The 23840-nt window shown below is 59.8% G+C and overlaps 1 protein-coding gene across 2 annotated transcripts; it reads left to right on the top strand.

The window, feature by feature from the left end:
• The first annotated feature begins 6697 nt into the window (after positions 1–6697).
• C2H15orf39 (chromosome 2 C15orf39 homolog) lies at positions 6698–16464 on the top strand. 2 transcript variants are annotated; one of them, XM_059915439.1, is made up of 3 exons: positions 6698–6836; positions 10194–13013; positions 15039–16464. In XM_059915439.1, the coding sequence occupies exons 2-3, from the start codon at positions 10244–10246 to the stop codon at positions 15404–15406; spliced, it is 3138 nt and encodes a 1045-aa protein (XP_059771422.1). In that variant the 5' UTR covers positions 6698–6836; positions 10194–10243; the 3' UTR covers positions 15407–16464. The 2 variants fall into 2 exon arrangements, with proteins under 2 accessions (XP_059771422.1, XP_059771423.1); XM_059915440.1 differs by having other exon boundaries at positions 10194–13065; positions 15039–15121.
• Positions 16465–23840: the final 7376 nt, after the last annotated feature.

Here is a 23840-nt window from a genome sequence, read left to right as displayed (position 1 = left end):
CCTCCCTCCCTGCCTGTTATCCTCTGCCTGGTGAGTTTGCATCATTACTAGGGCTCAGGGGTCCAATTAGGGGACCTCCCCAAAGGATCAGACTGAGGCAATCCCTGCCTCTGCCCCCCAAGGGGGCCTCCCTGAGCCAAATTTTTTTTTTAATTTATTTATTTTATTTATTTATTTTTGGCTGCATTGGGTCTTCGTTGCGGTGCGCGGGCTTCTCATTGTGTGGTGGCTTCTCTTGTTGCGGAGCACAGGCTCTAGGCACGGGGGCTTCAGTAGTTGTGGTACGCAGGCTCAGTAGTTGTGGCACATGGGCTTAGTTGCTCTGTGGCATGTGGGATCTTACCGGACCAGGGGAGCCAAAGTTTTAATTAGCATTTTACAGGCTAAACACTGCCTAATGAGACAGGGGTTATCATCCCATTCTACAGACGAGGCAACGGAGGCTCAGACAGGCAATCAGCATATCCAAGGTCACACAACCACTGAGAGGCAGAGCAGGATTTAGACCCAAAGCCCAAGCCCTGTAACCTGGGAAATCATTCTCCTCATGGACCCCACCTCAGGCCACAGAGTGGTGGTCAGTAAGGCCACAGGGCTGCACCCCCAGTCCCTAAAGAGGGAAAAGTGCCCCTCTCTGCTCCCACTCAGCCTCCCCTCAACCTCCCAGAAACCTGAAGGCTCTGAGTATTGGTGTTTGTGTGGAAGACCCTGGAGACCCCTTTCGTGGGGCAGGGCTATGGGTCTAAGCTGAGAAAATGATAAGGAGTTTCTGAGGTTACAGATCTGAGGCACCACCCCCATCCCTCCCAGGCACATGAGGCCTCCTGACCATGACCTGAGCTGGCCTGACTGCAAGCCTCCCCGCTCAGCAGCAGTGGCTGTGCCAGCCCAAAGCCAGAGCCTAGCCCTTGGATGCAGTTGCCTGGTAACCAGCCCTAAGTGATGGAAACCCCAGCGGGCCACTAACGAGGGGGCAGCGCTAACCACCTGGCCCGAACCCCACTGCCCCAGCCGGCCTTAGGAAGGCTTCAATGGGCAGTCTACCCGGCCTGCCCACGATAGGACAGGAGGGTACTCCGGTCCTGGGGGAGGGGGCCCAGGCAGGGCCCGGAGGACCTGGGTTGGCAGCCTCCCAAGACCTTTGAACTGGGGAGCTGGGGGAAGGTAATTCCTTATGGAGGCCAAAGCCTGACCGAAGCGAGGCGGGCACTGGGCAGGAGTCAGGGTTGTGGGTACAGCTTGCCCAGGCCCAAACCACCATCCTGGAAACAGCTGGGCTGCTCTGCCCAGGGCACAGAGGCCCGGGGGAGGGGATCCCCAGAGAATGGCCCTGGATAGGGAAGGAGGGGAGGTGATTAGGGAGGCTGGCAGGAGTCCAGGCTCAGGATGGGGGGAGCAGCCTCCTGCGACGACACCGAGGGGGAAATGCATCAGCCTCTCCCCTTCTCTCAGGGGCTCCCCCTCCTCTTCGCCTCACTCCCAGTCCCAGGCTGGGGGCCTCCGAGGAGGGGGCTGCAGGCGTGCAGGTGGAGCTCAGCCAGGTGTTTCTCCCTCCTGGGGGTGGGATGCGGAGGCAGCATCGGAACAAGAAGGAAGCCAGTGTTCAGACTGGACAGGCCTTCAGGAGACCTGGGTTCCAGGCCCGCCTGCCCCAGACCCTGGGCATGTGGCTGCCCCTCTCTGGGCCTCAGTTTCCCTATGTTGACCAGCAGGCTGCCGCTGGCCTCGGGTTTGCGGTCTCGGGTCCTGAGAGGCTGAGAGAGGAAATGCAGGGGCTTCAGGGGAGATTTTGGCAGCAGAGGCTCCTCTTAGGCTCTCACCTCTGGGCCCGGGGAGGTTTTTCTGCCTTTCTTCCCTTTCAGATGTGCACAGTCCCCCTTTGCCATGAACCCTTCACTCCACAAGCACGGCCTGACTTAGCCTTGTGCTGGGCACTGGAGTTCCAGCACTCAGGCAGACCCAGGCTAGTATGAGAGCCAGGCTTGCAACTAGATAATGGAGATAAGTTCATGGCTAGCATGGAGATTAGTTCAGAATGCTATGAGGCCTCAGAAGAGGTGACCAGACTGAGCCTGGAGCTCTGGAAGGCTTCTTGGAGGAAGGGGCCTGAACGGAGCCTTGAAGACCAACAGGAGTTAGCAAAGAAAGAGCTGGCCAGGCAGCCAAAGCTCAGGGAGAGCATATTCCAAAGCATGGAGGTGTGACCCGGCAAAAAACTTTGGCTCTGGTGGCTGCAGTGGCAGGCCGGTTGGGGAGGGTCAGTCAGGAGGCAGGCAGAAGCCAGAGTGGGAAATTGGATCCTGAGGGAACTGGGGAGCCATGGGAGACTCCAAGCTGGGGGCAGGGAGAGTGACAGGGTCAGATGTGGGCATTAGAAAGACCTCTCTGGAGTCAGCACCTAGCCAGACCCCCTACCCCACCCCACCCGCCAGCGGCTGGGTTCTGGCACAGCCAGAATGCGGGACCCTCCCCTGACTCAAGGCCCAGTACCCTATCCCTCAGGCCTCTCTCAGGCCACAGCAGCCCCATCCCCACACAAGCAAACATTACACTGGAGTGTCATGGTCTATTTTATATCCACCTCTCTCACTGGCCAGGGAAACAGTACCAGAGTCCCACTCACTGCCAGCATAAAGCCTGTGGGTCCTCAGTAGTTGGTGGAAGGAAGGAAGGGAAGGACAGTCAATCCACTCTGGCTGTTAATTAATCAGAAAGTCCTCCCTCTCCTGCAGTAAGGTCCCCAAATTATTGTGTGCGGGCTTTTTTTCTAGCCAGAAGGCAGGCATGGTCTTCAGAGTGGCCTAGTGAAAAGTCTTCTCCCTTTCTTGGTCTTTGGGATCCCCCTCTGAGAAACTGATTTCCTCTGGAGGTGGGGTCGGGCTCCTCCAGAGTTGGGGGGTGTCCCCATTCCCTGCTCACTCAGGAAGAGTAGCAGTTTCCCCCTGCCCCTAACCTGGCCCTCCCTGAAGAAGGAAACCCTGGTTTTCCAGCACATCTTTGGGAAGTGGCTCACCACATGCTGATCAGATCCTATAAACCTGCCCCACCCCAGGTCCTATCCAGTCCAGACCCCCTGATATGCCCTGAGCCCAGGCTGACAGCCCCTGGTACAGGGGACCGCTCAGGCTATGCATGCTTGAGTGGCAGAGGCTTCCCAACCACCAGCTGTGCCTGAGCCTTCTCTCAGAAGGGTTTGGGGTCACATAGTCCTGGGCATGGGGGAGAGTCCCAGCTCCTCCATTTCTTGGCTATGTGGGCAAGCCGCTTCCCCCTCTAGAGCTACCACTGGTTGAGGACTTACTATAAAAAACAAGCTGTGAACTCCTTGGATCTGCATGAGCCCTGTGACATTTTCTAATCATGCCCATTTAACTGATGAGCAAACTGAGAGGTTAAGGGATTTGCCTAAGGTGACTCAGCTCAGTAGGTCACACCTCAGTTCACTTGTTTTTCACACCCCTGCCTCATATGTTTGTTGTAAGAATTAAATGAGATCATGTCTATCAAGCAATGGACGGCAGGGCCACGTTCAAGGCGGAGCTCCTTGCCTTCTTGCCTTGCCCACCTACCAGAACTGAGATGTTCCTCTGCTGAGCAGGAGGAGGGAAGGGATGAGGAAATAGAGAGGACAGAGAGGGCCATAACAGCAATCTGGGGGCCTCCCTGAAGGAGGCAATGTCTATAGCTGGGTCTGAAAGGATTGGGGAGAGCATTGCTGTGTGTCTTGGGAAAAGGCACCACACCTCTCTGTTTCTCTGCCTGTAGGGTGGCTACCAGCACCACGTCTCCCTCCCCTGGGGTGAGAAGGAGCTCCGCTGAGGAAGGAAATTTGTAAATAGCAGGGGTGGCCTCATTAGAGAGAATGGCATTGTTATTAATAGCCATGTGTAGGTAACAAGCAGAGATTCAGGAAGCTGACCTTTTACCTCGCCTTCCCAGGGAGCCAGGAGGAGTAATCAGTGTCTGGGGCGGGGTGGAGGGGGAGAATCTGCCTGTGGAGCCTGTGGAGCCCTGGTGTGTGTGTTGGAGGGGGGGTGGTGACTGTGTTGGAGGGGGGGTGGTGTGTGTGTTGGAGGAGGGGTGGTGTGTGTGTTGGAGGGGGGGTGGTGTGTGTGTTGGAGGGGGGGTGGTGAGTGTGAAACCTCCTTTCCAGGCTTCTCTATGCCACTGTTCTTTGTTAACGCCAGCCAGGAAGCCCACATAAGGGCAGACTATTCCCTTCTCTGTTTTTGCTCACACTGTTCCTTCCAGCCACAATACCATTCCTTCTCTCCAAGACCACAGCCTAATAAACACACGGTGCGGGGGGGGGGGGTTCCCAAGGCAGCCACCTTGTACTGATTACCTTCTTTTATCCAACAAAGGCTTGATAGGCACCTCTCCCCACAGGCTCTGCACATGACCTTGGGATAGAGAAGAAGAGGGCAAGGTCACGCCTTCAGGAGCTCATAGTCAGCTGATACTCTACAAACTTGTTATAGTTTACAAGCAATTTCCCACACTGATTTTGTTCATTCAACACTCACCGCAGTCTGTGAGGCAGGTTTCATGGTTCCTGTTTTGCAGGAAAGGAAACTGAGGCTCAGAAAGTTACAAAGTGGCTCCCAAGTCCCCTGCCCTGTGATATCTCTTTTGTAGTCCAGGGTGTCTAAGTGATGCCTAAAAGGAATGGAGAAGACAATGATTAAGTGAAGATACTTTGTGAAGTGGTCTCTGAATTAAGACAAGACTCAATGGGACCGCAGAATCTTTTTTTTTTAAATAAATTTATTTATTTATTTATTTATTTGACTGCGTTGGGTCTTCATTGCTGTGCGCGGCTTTCTCTAGTTGCAGCGAGTGGGGGCTACTCTTCATTGCAGTGCATGGGCATCTCCTTGCAGTGGCTTCTCTTGTTGCAGAGCACAGGCTCTAGGCATGCAGGCTTCAGGAGTTGTGGCATGTGGGCTCAGTAGCCGTGGCTCGCGGGCTCTACAGCACAGGCTCAGTAGTTGTGGCGCATGGGCTTAGTTGCTCCATGACATGTGGGATCTTCCGGGCCCAGGGCTCGAACCCGTGTCCCCTGCATTGGCAGGCGGATTCTTAACCACTGTGCCACCAAGGAAGTCCTGGGCTGAAGATTCTTAATTGGCCCCCTTGGGGTCTTGCCAGGCTCATCCTGGCCTGGGTGGGCTCCGCTCGGGCTCAGAGAGATTGAAGGGAACACCCAGCCCGCTGAGCATACAACCCGAGAGTTCTGAGACTAGACCCTAAGAGCTGAGAACACCGCCCTCCACCCAGCCCCTAATTACAGGGCAGAGGCGGGGGAATGGGTGTCGTGGAGGGGAGGCCAGGTTGGTGAAGAGCAAGAGTGGGGAAGAACAGCCTGTGAGCTGAGGCTTGGCCATGACTCCTAGTTGTCAGCACACAGATGCACTTTCCTGATCTCAGCCTGCTGTGTGACTTTGGGAAAGCCCCAACCTTCTCTGAGTCTCTGCTTGCCAGCTCTCTCCGAACTCTATTTCTAAGGACCCTCCAGCTCTCAGTTAAGTGACACCCTCTCTGCTGCCCCCAGGTGACCTTCACTTCCTCTTCCTCCCTGCAGTGCCCAGCCCCTGCTGCTCAGCTCCAGCTGCTCTAGCTGCTTCCTTACTCTTGGAACCTGTGGCCTTACGTTTGCTCTACCCTTTGACTCAGGCAGGCCTGACCTTTGGGATCTGAGCAAGTGGCCTGGGTGGTTTTGCCCCATGAACTTGCTCTGACCTTTGGCATGTTCACCTGTTCCCTCCCTCCACTGCACACACCTGTCCCCAGTCCTTGGGCAGCCCAGGAAATGTGAGGGACCAGGTTTTTCAGAGAAGGTAGCAGCACCAAGGGGCTTCTCATCCAACATCAGATGGCCCAGAGAGGGCAAATAGAGAAAGCCCTTCCACCACTCCAGTCCCTCTCTTGGTAACAGACCATTCCTGGCTGGGGATACTCCACCCCATCCCACCTCCCAGGCTACACGTGCTCAGGCTTGTCTTACTGAGGGAGATTTGTCCTAAAGGTTCAGAGGCCACTTAACAAACCTCCCAGCATCCTCATTCCTGTCTCACTCCAGAGATGGGGAAATCACCCCTTCCTCAGACAGGTATGGTGCCCTAACAGGAGTTGAGATACATTTGTTTGGAATTTGCCCTCACTGGCTGCACCGAGATGAGGGGACAGACTAAGGAGCCCTTCTCCAGCCTCCTAATGCAACTGTACTAGCCCAAGAGAGCCAGATATTTTATTTTATTTATTTTTTTGAGAGCCAGATATTTTAATACAAACTCTTCTAAGCCTTACGACACAACCACTATGATATAATCCCAGTTTTACTAAAATAAGGAAACTAAAGCTCATGAGGTCAAGTGGCGGGCGCAAGGCCGCATAGCTAGAAAGTGACAATGAATGAATGATCTAACGGAGTGACTGAATGAAGGCGTGGGATGGGCGCGCCAGGCGATGGTTCTCAGAGTGCGGTGGGTACAGACTGTGCACAGCGCCCGCGGCCCGGTCCCCAGAGGGCTGGCAGAGGCAGGCCCTTCGCACCCCGGGGCTCAGGGGAGCGCAAGCTCCCAGAGGCGCGGCCGGGCTCTGCCCCAACCGCGCGGGCCGCCCCGCCCCCGCTCCGCCCCCAGCCCGCCCCGCCTGGGACCGCAGACGGCGCCCGGCGGCGGCGCGAAAGGCAGCGAGGAGGGTGGCTCCGGGCTCGGTGCTCACCGCGACTTCCCGTGCAGGGCCCGGCCGGACAAGGACCCGCGGCCTCGGCGGCGCTGGAGGATGCGGCCGCGGCCCCGGGCAGCAGCAGCGGGAACCCCGGTGCCCTGCAGGTAGGAGCTCGCCCACTCTGCGGGCGCGGAAACTTGGGCCGAGTTTGCGGGCGGCGCGTGGGGAAGGGGCGGGTGGCGCTGCCCCAGGGCGCCCCTGCCGGCCGGCCCGGGGATGGAGCGCGCTGGGCCTGGGCTGAGGTGGCGTGGCTCCTGGCTGCCGCGGACCCCCGGCTGGCGGGCTGCGGGGCCAGGGTCTCGCCGCTGCCCCAACTTTCCCCGGACTTCGAGGCCCTCGGGGCCTGGTAGCTCTCTGGAGCCCCGGCGGGGCCCCTGCGCCCGATCCGGCGTGGGGCTGGCGAAGAGGAGCTCAGGCCGAGCCCTCGGGCCTCCCGCTGGGCCCGGCTCACGTGGACTGCCCGGGCGGAGATGAGGGGGTGGCGGGGGGCTGGCCTGGGGGGCGTCTGGCACTGAGGCGCCGCGGGGCCCTGGACGCGCCCTACTGGGACGGGACGGCCCTGCGGTTTCCTCGCTACGGCTTGACTCACCCTCTGGCCGCAGCCCAGGCTGGCGGGATCGCCCCGAGGCGGTGGCTGTCCGGACTCTGCTGCCGGGCCGCCCCCTGCCCCCGCCCTCCCGCCAGTCTTTGGGTGTCGGTCCGTGGGGCTGGGTGCGCGGGGGCCCGAACGAGGGGAGAACGCAGTTCTGGAGGGGCGTGGGTGCAGATATGGGCCAGGCACGTACTTGCAGGCACGGGTTTGCATGGGTGGCGGCGGCCTGTGTATCGGCCTGCTGGGGTGCACGTGCGCCCCAGCGCCTCAGGGCAGGGCATGGGGACACCCGGAAGCCGCCGGGGTCGGGTGTGGCGGCAGCCCCAAAGCTAGGTCGGCTGAGGGCCCCAGGCACCGGAGTTATGGGCCAGGCAGGTAGGGGAAAGGGGGTGGAGCGGATCCCGCGACCCTTCCCCCACCACGAGAGCCTGGGCTGCCCCTAGATGCGGTTGTAGCGTGGGCAGGGCCCAGAGCCTCAGCTGGGGGAGGTGTGAGAACACGGGAAGGGGAGCCGATTCAGCCCTCTAAGAGAGTCCAAGCGCTGGCCACAGCTGGGCAGGATCGCTCTCTTCTTCCTGGTCTTGCCCAGCGTCCATCCGGAGACCCCTTAGGCGTTGGAAGAGGGAATTGAGCCACGGAGCTGTTTGCTCCCCCTGCTGCTTAGGGCAGGGATGGCACAGCGGTGGTGGGCTCTTCTCCTGGGCGCTGCTTGAGGTTGGTCCTCCCAGCCCAGCCGCAACCTCAGCCAGCAAGCAGCTCGGTGGCCCAAAGGGTGATGTGACCCTGCCCCCTGGGGTCCCGCCCTTCTCCGAACAATTGCTTGCCTCTTGCTGCGTGTGTGTGAGGGAAGGAGGCACCTACATTTTGGCTACCGTTTAGAGTGGAGAGGGGCCTCGCTTGAGGGAGTGTGTAAAACACTGGGCTCTCCCCATCTCCTAAGAGCCGGAGGTAATGTTACCCCCATACCCTTCATAGTCCTCTGCTGCCTCCCTGGAGCCCCCATCTTTCCCCCAAAGACTCTTGTGGGTCCCAAGTGGCCTCACCTTTATTGGGCTAAGTCCCGGGGGGGTGTCTCAGGAAGTCTCCAGGGTCAAGGGCACGCAATGGGCAGAGCCTAGGAGAGAAGGGCTCTTGGGGCCGGGGGTGGGTATGGAGAAGGCCCCAAGGAGTGTGTGGGGGAGGTGAGACTAGAGCCAGCACTTATTAACCCAGGGCTCCCCAAGGGCAGGGAGGCTCAGCACTCCCCAAACCATACAACCCCTTCTTGCAAAGTTGCTGTGCAGCAGGGTGGGGGCTTTCCGCCTGGGGTGCAGGGCCCTGTCATAGGGCACGGCTATCGGTATTGTTGCTCTGGTGCTCCTTCCTGTCTTCTCGGAGCATCCACTTCTCCAGGCTGGCCTGAGGTGTTGGATTCTGGCCCGGAGATGAGACAGCTTTCTTTCTGAGTCTTGTCTGGCTTCCTTGGTGCACTTAGGCTGGGATGAGAGTAGGCATTGGCCCCCATATTACCCTTGGCTTTTTCTGTCCCCAAAATGTGCTGGTCTAACTCTGAGCGTGTGGGTGTCGTTGGCCACCAGCCGGAAGGGAGAAGACTGAGAGAGGGGGGCTGGTTTTGGCTTGGTGATAGAAACTTGTGACACCTGTCCCATGGCCTAATGATAGCAAGATTGAGCTGATTCATCCTTTCTAAGCCACCTGAGGGTTTCAGGGAACAGGGCACTGGGGGAGGTAGAAGCAGGTCAGTGTGGTCCTAGTAGACTGGCCTCAGATGACCCCCTCCTGGGCCATTGGGTGCCTGCTGCCTTGAGGAAAGCCACAGTTGACCTCTCTGAGCCTAGGTCCCAATCCTTGCTTGGCCTTGCTTGAGGACCTTAGTCTTTCTCTGGTACTCAGTTTTTCCATCAATACAATGGGAGTCGTTGCCAACTAGCACTTTGTGACCCCTGGAAGCTCCTTCCCTGCACATTCACATCCTCTCGCCTCCCCACCTGCTCCATGGTCCTGTGCTGCCCCCGTGTTCTTGGAATAGCTGCAGTTTAGGGGCTGGGATGGGCACAGGTTCTCCTCCCCTACGCTTTTGGGAGCTTCCTGTTGGCGCCACAGCACCATCTGCTGGACAGCCTTTGCTCTCCTCCTGGGGGTGGGTCTGGGGTGGGTCTGGGGTGGGTCTAGGGTGCGGGGTGGGGCTTATACAAAGGGTTGCGCTGGGGCACTGCCCTCTAAAACCAAGCCCAGTATCTGTCCTCCTGGGCCTAGGGACCTGGGTTCCAGGCCTGGCTCTGCTATTTTCCATGAGACTGGCAGGTCAGAAAGTGAGATCTAGAGTATCACAGGAAATCTGAATTTGTAGACAGCGCCTGATTCCACATCTTGGCTGCTGTAGGCATCTAGAGATCACTATGGCATCTTGGAATAAGAGCTTGTAGTGAGAGGTAGGAAGCCTGCCTCTCCTCCCATCTCTTTCATCAGTGACTTTGGGATGAATGGGTCTCCTCATCTGTAAATGGGTGGAGGTGTGGGCAGGAGGAGCAGCCAAGTGAAGCGATCCTCAGACTGTGTTCTACAAAGTCTGAAATTGTGGAAGGGGTCTTGGGAGTCATGTGGAGGAAAGCTGAACAGAAGGGGCTCCTGGAGTGGGAGCGGGGGTACGTTAGGGCTGCTGTACAAGAATTCATTAAACAAAGGATTCTGCAGCTTACAAAATAAAGCTGGCTCATGCCTTCATTCATTCATCCATACAGTCTTTATTGAGCATCTACTAAGTGCCAAGTTCTTGGGCATGGCAATGAGCCAGTAGGAGCAACAGCCTTCTGTTGCTTGCCTGTAACCTGTTTTTCTGACAGCCCCTGCCTCTCCCTCTCTCTCCCAGGTCAGCAGTTGAGTAGCTGGGGCCCTGGAGGGCTTGAAGCCTTCACAGTGATGGCGGAGAAGCGGCCACTGGGGACCCTGGGGCCTGTGATGTATGGCAAGCTGCCCCGCCTAGAGGCAGACTCTGGGCCTGGGCACAGCCTGCCCCCCTCTGCTGGTAACCAGGACCCCTGCAGCTACAAGGGTGCCTACTTCTCCTGCCCCATGGGGGGTCCTCCGAAGGCAGGGTCTGAGCGGTTGGCATCCTGGACCCCATACCCACCCTTGTACCCCACCAACATGGCAGGACCCCCACTTCGGGCAGACAACCTTCTGACCAGCTGCCTGCTCTACCGCCCACCCACAGAAAGCTCCGAGAAAGTACAGGACTCTGGCCCCGTTGAGCTCCTGCCCTTCGGTCCCCAGGCTCACTCCTACCCAGGCCCACCACTGGCGGCACCCAAACCTGTCTACCGCAACCCTCTGTGTTATGGGCTCTCAACCTGCCTGGGGGAAGGGGCAGCAAAGAGGCCTCTGGATGTTGATTGGACGCTGGTGACTGGATCCCTGTTACCCCCCGCCGACCCATCTTGTTCTCTGCCCCCAGCTCCTGGCAAGGGCCAGTCCCTGGATGGCACCTTCTTGCGTGGGGTGCCAGCTGGGACATCTGGCAAAGACTCCTCGGTGAGCTTCTCCCCGTGCCAGGCATTCTTGGAGAAGTATCGGACCATCCACAGTACGGGCTTCCTGGCCTCCAAGTATGCAGGTCCTTACTCTGGGGACCCCAAGCAGGCATTGTCCGAGGGACCCCCCAGTCCTTGGACCCAGCTGGCCCAACCTCTGGGACCAGCCTGCCAGGATGCAGTGCCCACCCACTATCCGCTGCCCCATCCCGCACAGGCCTTCCCTTGCCCTCCAGCCTGTCGCCACCCAGAGAAGCAGGGCAGCTACGGCTCAATGCTTCCACCGCAGCCTCTGGGAGCCCACAAGGGGGCCGGGTACGCAGCTGGTGGGCTAAGCAGCCCCTACCTGCGGCAGCAGGCAGCTCAGACACCCTATATGCCCCCAGTGGGGTTGGATACTTATTCCTACCCCTCTGCCCCCCTCCCAGCACCCTCGCCAGGCCTCAAGCTGGAGCCACCTCTTGCCCCACGCTGCCCAGTGGACTTTGCCCCCCAGACGCTGGGCTTTCCTTACGCCCGGGATGACCTCTCTCTCTATGGAGCATCCCCAGGGCTCGGAGGGACGCCACCTTCCCAGAACGGTGTGCAGGCTGTGCCACAGCCCGGTGCCTTCCAGCGGGCGTGCCAGCCTCTGCCTGCCAGCCAGCCATGCTTAGAGCCTGCAAGACCTGCAGAGAAGCCAGTGCAGGAAGCCGAGGAGAAGATGTGGCTGCCCAGCTGCAGGAGAGAGCAGCGCCAGCCCCAGCGCGATGAGCACCCTGGGGCACCCATCGTCATTGGAGATAGTCCAGTTCCACGCACCCCACCGGCACTCCCGCCCTGTGCCCAGGAGCGCCAGTCTCTTCCGCAGAACGATGGCACACTGCCACCCAGCTCCCCACCCATGCCGATTATCGACAACGTCTTCAGCCTGGCCCCGTACCGTGACTACCTGGACGTGCAGGCACCTGAGGCCACAGATGAGCCAGACCCGGCCCCAGCCCCCGATGAGAGCCGCGACAAAGACTGCAGGGGATCTCTGCCTGGCCGGGAAGCCCCCTCGAGTGTGCACGCCTCACTTAAGGAGGAGGTGGCCCTGGACTTGAGTGTGAAGAAGGCCGCGGCAGAGGCCCCCCCTACCAAGGTCCCTCGTCCCGCAGGGCATGCCCAGCCCACCGCAGCTGTGGATGTGCCAGGCGTGGGAAACACAGTCTCCGACATGCCAGGTGTGGGGGACACGGTCTCAGATCGACAAGTCCTGAAAAAGGTAGTCACAGAGGCACCAGACCTGCCTGGGGTGCCAGTGACCGCAGAGGCGACCCCAAGGACCAACTTCCACAGCTCTGTGGCCTTCATGTTCCGAAAATTCAAGATCCTCCGGCCAGCACCCTTGCCTGCAACTGTGGTTCCAGCCGTGGTCCCAGCTGTGCCCACCTCAGCCCCTGCCCAGCCTGCACCCACCCCCACACCTGTGCCCGCTGGACTACAGATTCTCACCCAGCCCTTGCCCGTGGCCTGCTTCAACCTGGCGCTGCCCAGCCCTCCAGCTGTAGCCATGACCTCCCCCGCCTCGGCCCCTGCTCCGGCTCCATCGCCTGCACCGGCTCCAGCTCCGGCTCCGGCTCCGGCTCCGGCTCCGGCTCCAGTTGCAGGCCCCGCTCCAGCTTCTACTCCCGCCACAGCAGACTCCCCAGAGCAACACTTTGCAGGACTGCATGCGTCCCTGTGTGACGCCATCTCAGGCTCAGTGGCCCACTCCCCGCCGGAAAAGCTGCGCGAGTGGCTTGAGACCTCTGGGCCTTGGGGCCGGGCGGCGTGGCAGGACTGCCAGGGTGTGCAGGGGCTGTTGGGCAAGCTGCTGTCCCAGCTGCAGAGCTTCGTGTGCACGCAGCAGTGCCCCTTCCCCCACGTGGTGCGGGCCGGGGCCATCTTCGTGCCCATCCACCTGGTGAAGGAGCGGCTCTTCCCGCGGCTGCCACCCGCTTCCGTGGACCACGTGCTGCAGGAGCATCGCGTGGAGCTGAGGCCCACCACGCTGTCGGAGGAGCGGGCCCTGCGGGAGCGCGCCCTGCACGGCTGCACGTCGCGCATGCTGAAGCTGCTGGCGCTGCGCCAGCTGCCCGACATCTACCCTGACCTGCTGGGCCTGCAGTGGCGAGACTGTGTACGCCGCCAGCTGGGTGAGCATGGGGCAGCCCCAGTAGCCACCGGAGCTGTGTGAGCGAGTGACAGGTGTGTGGGCTGTGTGAGTGGCCACAGCCAGGGGCTGAGGGATTCCCGGGCTTCTGGAAAGAGCTCGTGCCTGGGGAGGGGGCTGGCCTTCCAGGGTAGGCTCTGTGGACACCCCCCATCCCTCTTCACCCCCAGCATCAATGAGCGCCTGCACAGCCTCCTTTGTAAGTCTCTGAACGTGCCAACTGCTCTGTCCCCAGGAAAACTTGGCCTTCCCCGGCGCAGCACCCTCCCAGGTTCCCCCCTCATCCTCTGTTTTGCCTGTCTGAGGTCATTTCCCCCTGTGTCTGTCCCGCCCCGCCTCCCCTCTTCTGAGCTCAAGCCCCAAATACCTGACTGCATGCTGGGCTTCTGCACCTGGGGTCTCTTCAACCCTTAACTCCTCCCAAACCACACTCCTGACCTTTGCCCTGAGCTCACTTCCCACCCCAGTCTTTCCTGTCTCAGCAGCACTGCACTCATCCAGCACCTCATACCCCAAACCTGGGAGGGGTCCCACCCTCCCTCCCTGAACACTTTTAAATGTGTAATTCCCCAGTTCTCCCAGATATTTACACACACAGAAATTGCCTGTAAATCGGAGCGTCATTTTGTGGTTTGCTTTTCCCTACCAAATAATCTGTGCACGGTGTTCTCCAATGTGCTGTTTTTGTGTCCGAGAGCATCTTCTGCATCAGTTCAAGTAGCTGGACCTTGCTCTCGGGAGTGGCTGTAGTGCCTCACGGCGTGTACCATCAGGATCACACTTCTTCAGCCGCGGCTTTGGTGATGGTGTCAAGTGGTGTCTGTCGTTGCCTGTCCTACTTCAGGACATCTGGCACTGAGGCCAGAGGCCCGCTCTGTAGTCCCCCTGCCTTACGTCCGCCAGGCCTCTGATTGTGTCTCCACAGAAACTCTCTCTTGTCTCCCCCTGCCTTACGTCCGCCAGGCCTCTGATTGTGTCTCCACAGAAACTCTTTCTTGTCCCCTCCCCATCCTGGCAGCCTTGCCCTGGGCATTTACCTGGTCCAGACTCCATATCGGGGTGGAGAGGGGGCCTGAGGCAGCAAGGTGCTGATGTGGAGTTTGGGGTGTGGGTGATGAGCATTACTGAGCACTTACAAAGTTGGGGCATTTGCCCTAATGGGGTGCAAAGAAAATGCAAGTACAAGAATTCTATTCCTGGGTGAGAAAGAGTGAAAGTGGGTGTCATGCCTCACTCACAAGCTCCCCAGCCAGTCTTGTCTCTATACATTTGGGCTCTCTGGGGCCCAGAGAGGGACAGGTCCGCTGGACAGTGGGTTCCAGGCACGTCACAGACCCCGCCTGCTCTGACCAAGTCTATGAGAGTCTGGGGCCCAGCTTCCTACCACTGGCTGCATTTTGGTGCCCCCGTCCCCATTCCCTCCCGTATCCTTATGGGGCCACTCCTCAGTGGTGTCCTTAGACAGTGCTCCCCTGACAGCCTCCCTTCCAAGTAGGTGTGCTCTTGGTCAGGAGCCCCCTCCCATTCCCTCCGCCCCTTCCTCCACTCCCTCCCTCCGGGCACTGCTCTCAGGGCAGTCCCTGCCTGGCTCTTGTTCCGGTTCTGGGGGTGATGTGGCAGAAGAATGATGGCACCCTTATACGTGGCAGGGTCCTCTCTCTCTGTGCCTCAGTTTTCCCACCTGTTCAGTGAGCCTTTGGATCAGACCAATGGTTTCTGGCCTGTTGAGCCCCTTTCCTCTTGTCCTTGCACCCAAAGGGTTCCTGGGGGGGTCCCCTCATTAGATAGAGTGCTGGTATCACCTGGGGAGAAGCACACCCTTTCAGCTTGACGGGCATGACAGTCTGGCCAGTGTGCACGTGCTGGGAAGGGTCATGATGTCTGTGACCCTGCCAGGGCCGCCCTGACCTGGGACAGTAGAGCCACTGGTCTAGATGGCTTTGGAGGTCTGGAGATGGGACTTGAGGGTGTTGGGGGTCTGCAGCCTGACGGTATGTTCATTTTCCAGGTGACTTTGACACTGAGGCTGGATCTGTGCCCTCCTCAGAGCCCACCGTGGCCAGAGAGGAGCCAGAGAGCCTAGACCTGGCTTGGAAGTTGTCTGCCCCCAAAGCCAAAAAGCCGGGGAGGAAGCCACCAGCCCCTGGCCTGGAGAAAGCAGAGGCGACTGCTGGAGGAGGGTCCCGAGGTGCCTCACCCACCCCTGCTGCTGGTGCCAGCTCGCCCGGCCCCGCGATGAGGGCGCGCTTCCGCAGCCTGCTTGAATCCGCCTGGCTCAATGGCCTGGCTCTGCCCACTTGGGGCCACAAGGCCTCAGGACCCGACCGGACCGCGCCCCGCCCGCAGCTGTTGGGCAGCCAGAGCCATCAGCTGTAGCCTTGGTCGCCTCTGCTGTTTGGAGATCTGGGGATCACTCTCTATGCCCTGCTTCTGCCGGTCCAGCTGCTGAGGGCCAGGAGTGGACATGGCCTTGGGGTTTCTCCAGCTCTTACCCTGCCCCCACCCCCCACCCCAGGCTGGGGTGAGAGCCCCTGAACTTTTAACTTGAGGGCCTTTATCAGAAAGGACTACTTCCTATATTTCTTCCTTAGAGAAAACGTGTGGGCTTTGGAGCCCGACAGACCTGGGCTTGAATCCTGGCTCCTGTTCCTTGCTGTGTAAACGGGCGGGCCACTTCCTCTCTTGCGCCCTCAGTTTCCCATTTGTAAAATAGGACAACACAGCCTACCTCACAGGGTTGTTGTGCGGTGATGCCTGACACACACCCATCACGGTTTGCTCTCTGCTTCCTGCCCAGGACAGGAGCCTAGGTCTCAGCCAGGGCCTGGAATAGGAGGCTGAGGCCCGCAGAACCTTTCTCTAGAAAGTCTTGATGCGTCATAGGACTTGGTCATCTTAGAGTGGTACGTTGTCCAGTGTATATGGCTCACACACTTTCTAGAATCATTTCCCAGAAAAGCCTAGGGCTACATACAGCCCCAGCATTTGGGGTTGGGCCTTAACCCCTGAGTCTGGAGCTCCCTGAGGGGAGTAGGGATACAGCCTGGGGCTGGCATCCTTGTCCTGGGCCTGCTGCTTTCACCCCTGGGAGGCCCTGGCCTGTGCTGAATTGACACCAGTGACTTCCCTGAGGCGCCGCCCCAACCTGGTGCATTTTCCCAGGAAAGTTGTGTGTTTGCCGGAAGCCAAGCAGCTGCAGGGACTCAGGGACTAAAAAAGGGACAGGCTGAGTGACAGCTCAGTCCTGGGAGGTCTCCGAAGATGTCGACTAAGGACCTTGGCCCTCCCCAAGCCAGGGCCCCGTCAGCCAGGCCTGCTGTGGGTTACCTTCTTGCAGAGTGCTGAACTGAGCCAGAGGCTGGCAAGCCGGGCCCTTGGCCTAGTTAAGGTCTGTAATAAGGCTGTGGGCCCTGGAGGCAGGCCATTAAACATAAAAGAATTTGGGTTGTGTTTGGACCTGGGGCCTGACTGTGTCTTGGGGGGAGGTCATAGATTTCATATGTCATCGCTAGCCCCTCACTCAGAGGCTGCAGCTCTCCCTGCTCCCAGTCCAGAAGATGCTAGGCCGAGAAGCACGCTGTGCCCACTAGCTGCAGCCATATGGGCCCTCACCACATGCCCACGGGGCAGCCGTTTCCCTGCTCAGGCAAAGCCTCTCCCTCCTGAGACCCATGTGGGTCCTGGTGGTTGCTGGTCTGTAGCCCACTGCCCAGTGAGAAATGCTGGTCACCAGACCCTATTGTGTGCCCCTCTGCCAGGACCAAGGATGTGCCTGCCAAGGGCTAGGTAAAACAGCTGTCTGCATCTCTCCACTGAGGGACGGCCCCTCCTACACCTTAGCTGGGCTTCGGTTCCCTCCAGACACCCTGCCTCTGCTGGCATGTATTCCCACATAGGTTTGTTCTCAGGGCTGCTGAGGTTGCTTCCTGGCCGTGGTTTCCCACTCCATCTGGGCAGAGCCAGTCCGTGAGGGCTGGTCACACCTACCAGCATCTACCCTAATATTTGTGGGTCTTCACTGAGCTCAGCTACACTATTTGTGTAGACCCATTGCCCCCAGTACTCTATGCACACAGGCCCGAGGAGTCCCCTGGCCTGGGAAGGGGACAGGTCAGGAGATAGGTAGCTCCAGCACATGTGACTGCAATGCAGAACGTGGGGGAGGTGCCCTGGAAGCTCAGGAGGGACCTGGCCTAACCGGGGTGTGAGGAGGTGTCCCTGGGTCCCAGAAGAGGTGCTGCCTGAAGTGGGCCTTGGAGCCAAGTAGGAAGACGTGGGTAAATGAGTGACAAGTGCTTCCTGAGTCAGGTGAACAGCACGTGCAGGGTCCCAGAGGTGTAGTATTTGGGAAATAAGTGTGGCTGGAGTGCAGGAACGAGATGGGAGGAGGCGGGGCCCGGAAACAAAGCTCAAATCCAGCCTGCTCCTAGCACGTCAACTCAGTCTGTCTTGCAACCTGAAGAGCTGGGGTGTGGTTCATGTTTACAGAAAGCTGAAGTGTTGGAGAGTTTGAATCACTCCGGGCTACTAGCGTAGGCAGGGAGAGACAGGATTGCAACGTAGGTGGGGTCACTCTGAACCCCCAGGCCCTGGGCTTCTGCAGCCTGCCAGCCTCACCCACCTGGCTACCAGGGCCTTGCTGGATTTGGCTCTGATTCTTTCCTTCTTTCCTTTTTATTTTCTTTTCCTTCCTTCCTTCCTTCTTTCCTCTGCCCTCTTCCCTCCTTTCCTGCCTTCCTTGTACACCTACTGTGTCCCTGTCACGTGCCAGGCATGCATCTTGCGCACAGTTACCTGGCAGGATCTGAGGCCTCGAGATAGGACTCCGCATCCGAGTCCGCCTGGGGCCCTAGAGGACCGTAATGGTGCAGAGGCTGGGTGAGAGCAGTGCAGAGCTGGAGCTGGTGGGGGGAGGTGGCTGCCTCCCTTGGGATAACTGTGTCCTGGGAGACCAGTCTAAGGGGAGAGAGCTGGCCCTGGCCTGAGGGGTCTGTTAAGGGAGGAGATATGACAGCATCCTAAGGAGCCCAGCCTAAGGTGGTGGGGACGGGAACGGAACTCTGCCCCAGGACTCTTGTCAGGGAGGCAGTGCTACCACCCCTCACAGTCTTTCACAATGCCTGTTCCATTCTTTGCTGGGGATATTGATGGCTAAGAGCTGAGGGCAAGGAAGGGGGGATGGGGTGTGGAGCTGAGTGCGCTGGGTGCCCTCCAGCCCTCAAGGAAACTGGAGTGGGGCCCACTCTGCTTCGGTTACCTGTGGCTCTTCTGACCCCACCGTTCCCTGTAACCGGCTAAGGCTCCCAGGCAGGGCTTTTCAAACAATCACCTGGGAAATGGTTTCCCGGGCCCCATTGAGAAGGGTCTTGGGCAGAGCCCAGGAACCTGGGTTTTAATTGAAGGTGATGCTGAGTCAGGTGTTCCAGTAACACGGACTCCTACTCCCTCTAGGTTACAGATGGGGAAACTGGTACAGGAACTTGCTGATGGTCACATCAAGTCAGGGCCTGTGTCAACACCTAGAGCCAGTCCTGAGGGTTCTGGGCCAGCGGGGAGGCCAGGAACCTTTGTACCTGGCTCTGCTCCGCCCCCTGTTGGCCTGGCCCAGACCTGCCCTGGCTGGGCTCCCCTCCCCACCCAGGTGGGCTTGCTAGACATCACGTGCACCTCTTGCCCTAAGTTAATAAAAGGAGGAGGGCGCTCAGGTGAGCCTCCAGCGTGAGTGAGGCCCTGCCCCCTGGCCGCCCCACCTGGCTCCCCAGCCCAGTACAAAAGGCTGAGGGGCCCAACCAGCTAGTTTTGCTGCCAGGAGTTAAGCTTGCAAGGAGGTGAGTGAGGGCGAAGCTGTCTCGAGCGGGTGTCGTGGGGAGGAGGAGAGCGAGGCCATGCAGGGGTTGAGGGGTACGAGGATCCCCCCCTCCCCTCGGTAACCTCCATGGCTTCCTCCCTGGCTTGTCGTCACTGAGGGGGTTGGAGTGACCGGGCTGCTCTCCCTCAGCCCCTTGCAGGGGAAATGGAGTGGGGCCCAACTCCCACCTGACTGCGTGTGCCTCTTCTGACCCCCCAGGGCCCCTCTGGAGGTGGGAGTGGTGCCTCCAGCCCTGCCTGCTGCCCCGTAGGCCCGGCCCCAGCTGAGGAAGCCTGGGGAGGGCGTGGGTGTGAGGAAGGCCGCAGGGGCGCTCGGGCCGGTGAGCGCTGGGCTCTGCTCTGGCTGTTGTCCTCTGTGCTCTCAGGACCTCTTCTCGGGCAGCTCCCCAAGCCCCCGGCCCAGGGGGGTGCCGCAGCCCAATCTAATGCAGCCCTTCCAGGCCCCAGGGCAGGGGAGGTGCTGCAGAGCCCCTTCTCTCGCTCCCCTGGCTGGACTGAGGTTGGCAGGTAGATGGGGGGGTTCCTTGGGTACACTGCTGCCTCCAACTCTGGGCGTCCTAGCTGCTGCCCACCCAGAGGCTCGTACGTCCGTTGATGGAGCCGTCCACGCCATCTGACACCCCCTCCACCCTTCCCCAGCCTCAGCCTGAACTGGTCACTCTGCCTCCTGCACCGCTGCCTCTGTCCTCTAGGGACCCCACCCCCAGACCCCTGTGCCTTCTCAGGGCAGCGAGAACCTGGGCTCCTGGGAATGATGTGCTGAACCCCTGTGCTCCTTGGAAGGACGGACCTCAAGAGGCCTCTCCAATGATTACTAGGCCTGGCAGGGGGGGTCCCTTGCTCCTTTCTCCACCAGCCACCAGATAAAATCATCTACAAGCCCCTCTCCTTCTCGGGTGGGGGCGGTGAGCCCGGGGCAGTCTTCTCTCCTCCCCATAGTTCACAGCCTGCGATTCCAACCGTGGCGGCTGTTTGTCCTCAGATCCTACCAACCTCCCTTCCCCAAGCCCCGCTGTCAGAGGGACTGGGGCTTTGGCTTGGGGCCTCACGGCAGAGAAGCTAGGGGCTTCCGCCAACCTCTTGCCTGCTGAGGCCTCGGCCCTTCCTTCTGAAGTGTCCTCAGTGAGGCCTGGGCTCCCATCCACTGTGAGTGGGCAAGAGACCCTGCTCGGGGAGGCCTGGGCCCTGCCTGCCTTTCCGCAAAGCTTGGCGCCTCCTCAGTGTGGGAGAGCCAGGGTAGCCCTGACCAGCCTTCCCTGCCACCCCTCAGCTTGCCACCTGTTGGTCCTGAGGACACACGGATGCCAGCTTCCAGGGGCATCGTCCCCAGCCCTGTGCACCACCACCCTGGTGAAGCCAAGCCTAGCAGGTGGCACGAGTCCCAGCCACTAAACTAGGTCCCCACCAGATCTGCCTGGTGCTTCCCCAACACTGCCTTCCAGCCCGGTGTGCATCCCAGGCCCCCAGCTTCTGGTACCACAGCCCTTGCCAGTTGTCCAGCTTGGAGCCTCTCCGGACCTGGTGCTGCTCCATCTGGAGGTAGCTCAGACCCCTCTCCTGGTCGTGGGCACCTCTGGCCCCAGCCCCTGGCATCCCGGGCTCTCCCAGTGTTCCTCAGGTCTGGTGGGAATGTTGCCAACCGGGTCCTTGGCCTCAATCAGTAAAACTTGATCAGAGGCCAGAAAAGAAATTCAGGCAAGGCTTTATTCGGGCCCCTGCTGCAGCAGGGGGGAGCGAGAACAAGTGACAAGTAACAGGTTCCATTGCTTGCTCGCTAGCTGAGGTGGGGCGAGCCAGTTCCTTATGTGGGGTGTGGGTAGGGGTATGTCCAGGGGTCGGGCCGGAGGGGTGGCTTAGGTGTTTTGCCCACCCCTTAGGTGGTGGTGTGTGCAGGGGGCATGCTGAGTACCCTGCTTTTGCTCCCCACCCCCTGCTTTTGCTCCTGGCTCTTCAGCCGTGGCAGTTGGGCTTTTGGTCTCTTTGTATCTCGTTGTCCAGAATTTGCCCCAACTGCGCATGCACGCATTTTTAGTCCCTTATATTGATACTTTCTTTGTATTTTCTTGCTGGAGGAGGCTTGTGTCCAGGTGCAAGCCTGTCTCAGGGAGACCTCGCCCTGCTCAGCTGATGCCACGTTCTGTACACCAGGCTTGCTTTCCATGCGGCACCAGCAGGTAGCCCCTTTCTCTTGTGGCCCCAAGGCCCACCTCCCTGATATGGGCCCTAAACCTCCAGCTGGGCCCACCCTGCAGAGGAGGTGCCTGAGGTTTCTGCAGTACTTCCTCTTGTGCTGGTCTTCCTCCCAGGGACCCTTCGGGGGCCTGGTGCCACCGACTTCAGTGGGGCAGAGCCCAGTGCCCCTTCTCCCTTACCCATTGGCTCTGTGGCCACCAAGGCCTCTGACTGCTGGGGGACCCACACCAGGGCCCCAGACCCACGGCCTCCTTCTTTTTGACTGCTGGCCCACCCAGAGCCTGGACACCTGAGCCTCTGGGCAGAGAGGTGTAATGACCCCCAGGACGTTCCTCTCAAGCAGAGAGCCTACTTGGCACCAGGCCCTGGCTCTCTGGGCTGAACTGGGCAGCGGGAGTGTCTCTGAGGACATCTGGGCAGAGGTGCTCAGTCCTGAGGAACCAGCTCTCACAGCTTCTGCTGTGTTCCCATCCAGTATCCATCAGGGGGACCCAGCTCTCCTCCCACCTTGGCTGCTGGGACCCCCAACTCGACTCACTCAGGGCCCTGGAGACCACCACAGCAAGCCACAGCCAGCTTGGAGGAGTGCCTGGTGTCTCTGCACCCCTTTTTATGGTGCCCACTTGGGCGGGAGGGGTGGGGACTTTGGGGGGACTACAGGTCCCCTCTGGTCAGCTTACGAGTCTGACCGGAGGATGGGACTGCCCCTGTCACAGAGGTAGGTCTGAGTGGTCCAGGCCCAGTCCTTCCCTCAAGCAGAGCCCCTCTGTCTTTCCAGCTGGCCAGCAGGCCCCAAACCCCAATAATGGCTGGGTGGCCTATGTCCCATCCCACTCTGTCTCTTGCCCCTGAGGGGAGGCTGGCTCCAGTCCTGGCCTGGCACTTGGACACCTTTGAGTTGGAGGCCACAGCTGGCAGGTTGTTCCAGCACGGCCTGCCTGTGCCCAAGGCAGGTACCATGTCGGAAGCCCCAGGCCTGGCCTCCAAGGCTCCCATGCTCCTCTCCACTTCTGTCTCATGCACGTCACCTATGCACTGCCCCTCCCTTACCCCCTGGCTCAGCCTGGAAATCATACTGGCAGTAAGAATAGTGCCACCCAAGTTACGGCTGAGCCTGCTTAGAGGGTGGCTGGAAAAGGGCCTGAGGCAGCATGTCTGGGAGTTCCTCTCTGCTTATCTTCCTTTCTCCTAGGCCCTCAAAGAAGGCAGTTTTCTCCATATCTCCTACACTGCCCCAAGCACACACAGTGCTGCCCCTGGCCTCTCCCTCCCTAGAATGTACCCATGTGGGACTGATGCTTTGTTTTGTCCTAGGATCCATGTGAGAGGCAATTATCCCTCCTTTCCTCAGCAAAGGGGGCCAACTGAGGCAGCGAGGTGGACGGTTCCCCCACGGCCCCAGCCCTTAACGGTGGAGTCGAGCCCAGCCCTTGCCGGGTGGTCATGCCCGATGGAGTCCACGCTTAGAGGCTTCCCTCTCCTCGGTTCAGGTGCTGGCTGTCCTCCATGCCTGCTTCCTAAAATCCAGTCTGTTTCTAGTAAGTCTTCTCGGCTCCATGGTGTTGCGTGGGGGGCTAAGCCTAGGGGCCCTGCCCGCCTCTCAGGCCCCTTCCAGGCTGCGGAGGGGCCCCGGCCTCCAGTGCTGGCTAGCGCGCCAGCTGAGTCCTCACCGCACCGGCTCCCTGCAGCCAGAGGTCAGTGTGGGTGCAGAGCCAGGTGGAGGCTGGAGGCAGATTCTGCTCGCCAACTCAGACTTCCCGAGCGCCGTGGTAGCCAAGGCGTGCCAGCACAAGGGTACCTGCTGCCCCTGGTGCACGGGCCTGGCCTCACTCAGCCGCAGCGGTGAGTGGGGGGATGCCCGCTCTCTTCTGGAACATGCCCACCACCTCACCTTTGTCCCTCCTGGGTTCCCTGGCTGATCTTGTGAGGATGCCTGTCACCTACCCTTCTGACTGCCCTGTGGCCCAGCTCAAACCTTCCCCTAGGCCTAAGAACCTTCTCCTGAAGGGTCATCCCCCACCCTCCTGCCCCCGCACTTTAACGCTTTCCGTAAGGGTTCATATTAGGGTTGGGTTTTATGGGATGGCCTATGAGGGTCTAGACTAGGAGCCAGATGGCTGTGATTCCCTCGGGGCAAAGCCCTCATCTGCCCCAGCCTCACCTAGAACAACCCAGAACCCTGCTTCCTTTGGTCTTGGGCCTGCTGGGAGCTAAGGTTGCCCTTGTTTGCTTTCCAAGGCAATATTGACATCCTCATAAGATAGCAGGGAAGACTGAGGCCCAGTAGGGGTTGCCGCAGGTCAGAGTCTCCATGGCCAAACAGAGCTCAGGTCTTGGCCCAGAGTGGCCTGGGGCCCTGTTCAATGTCTTAACACCCTTCCGGTGTTGTGCCCTGCAGGGTATACCTCGGAGCACCTGTAGCCTGAGAAGCCGCCCATCACCTGGGTGATCGCGGGATCAGCCCCCTGCTCAGGACGAAGGCCAACTCACACCTACAGAGCAATCTGAAAGCAGGTGCAGCCCCTCCACCTCCAGGGCCTCTGAGCTGGGAGGACGCTGTTCCCAGGGGCCGGGGGCAGAATCGGGAGGACAAGGCTCCACAGGCTGTCCTCTCTAGGGGTAGCTCTGGGCTCCGGGATCAGGACCGCCAAACCTGGCCCTTCCCCTGTGAGTCTCCTGGCCCCAGAGATAGCAAGCAGCTTGTCCAAGGTCACCCTGCAGAGAGGGGGCAGTGGGACCTTGGCTCTTC

This window comes from Balaenoptera ricei, chromosome 2 (genome assembly GCF_028023285.1).
Source record: "Balaenoptera ricei isolate mBalRic1 chromosome 2, mBalRic1.hap2, whole genome shotgun sequence".
NCBI lineage: Eukaryota > Metazoa > Chordata > Mammalia > Artiodactyla > Balaenopteridae > Balaenoptera > Balaenoptera ricei.
The sequence above is the reverse complement of the archived record's forward strand: the minus strand, read 5'-3'. Positions and strand labels throughout refer to the sequence as shown.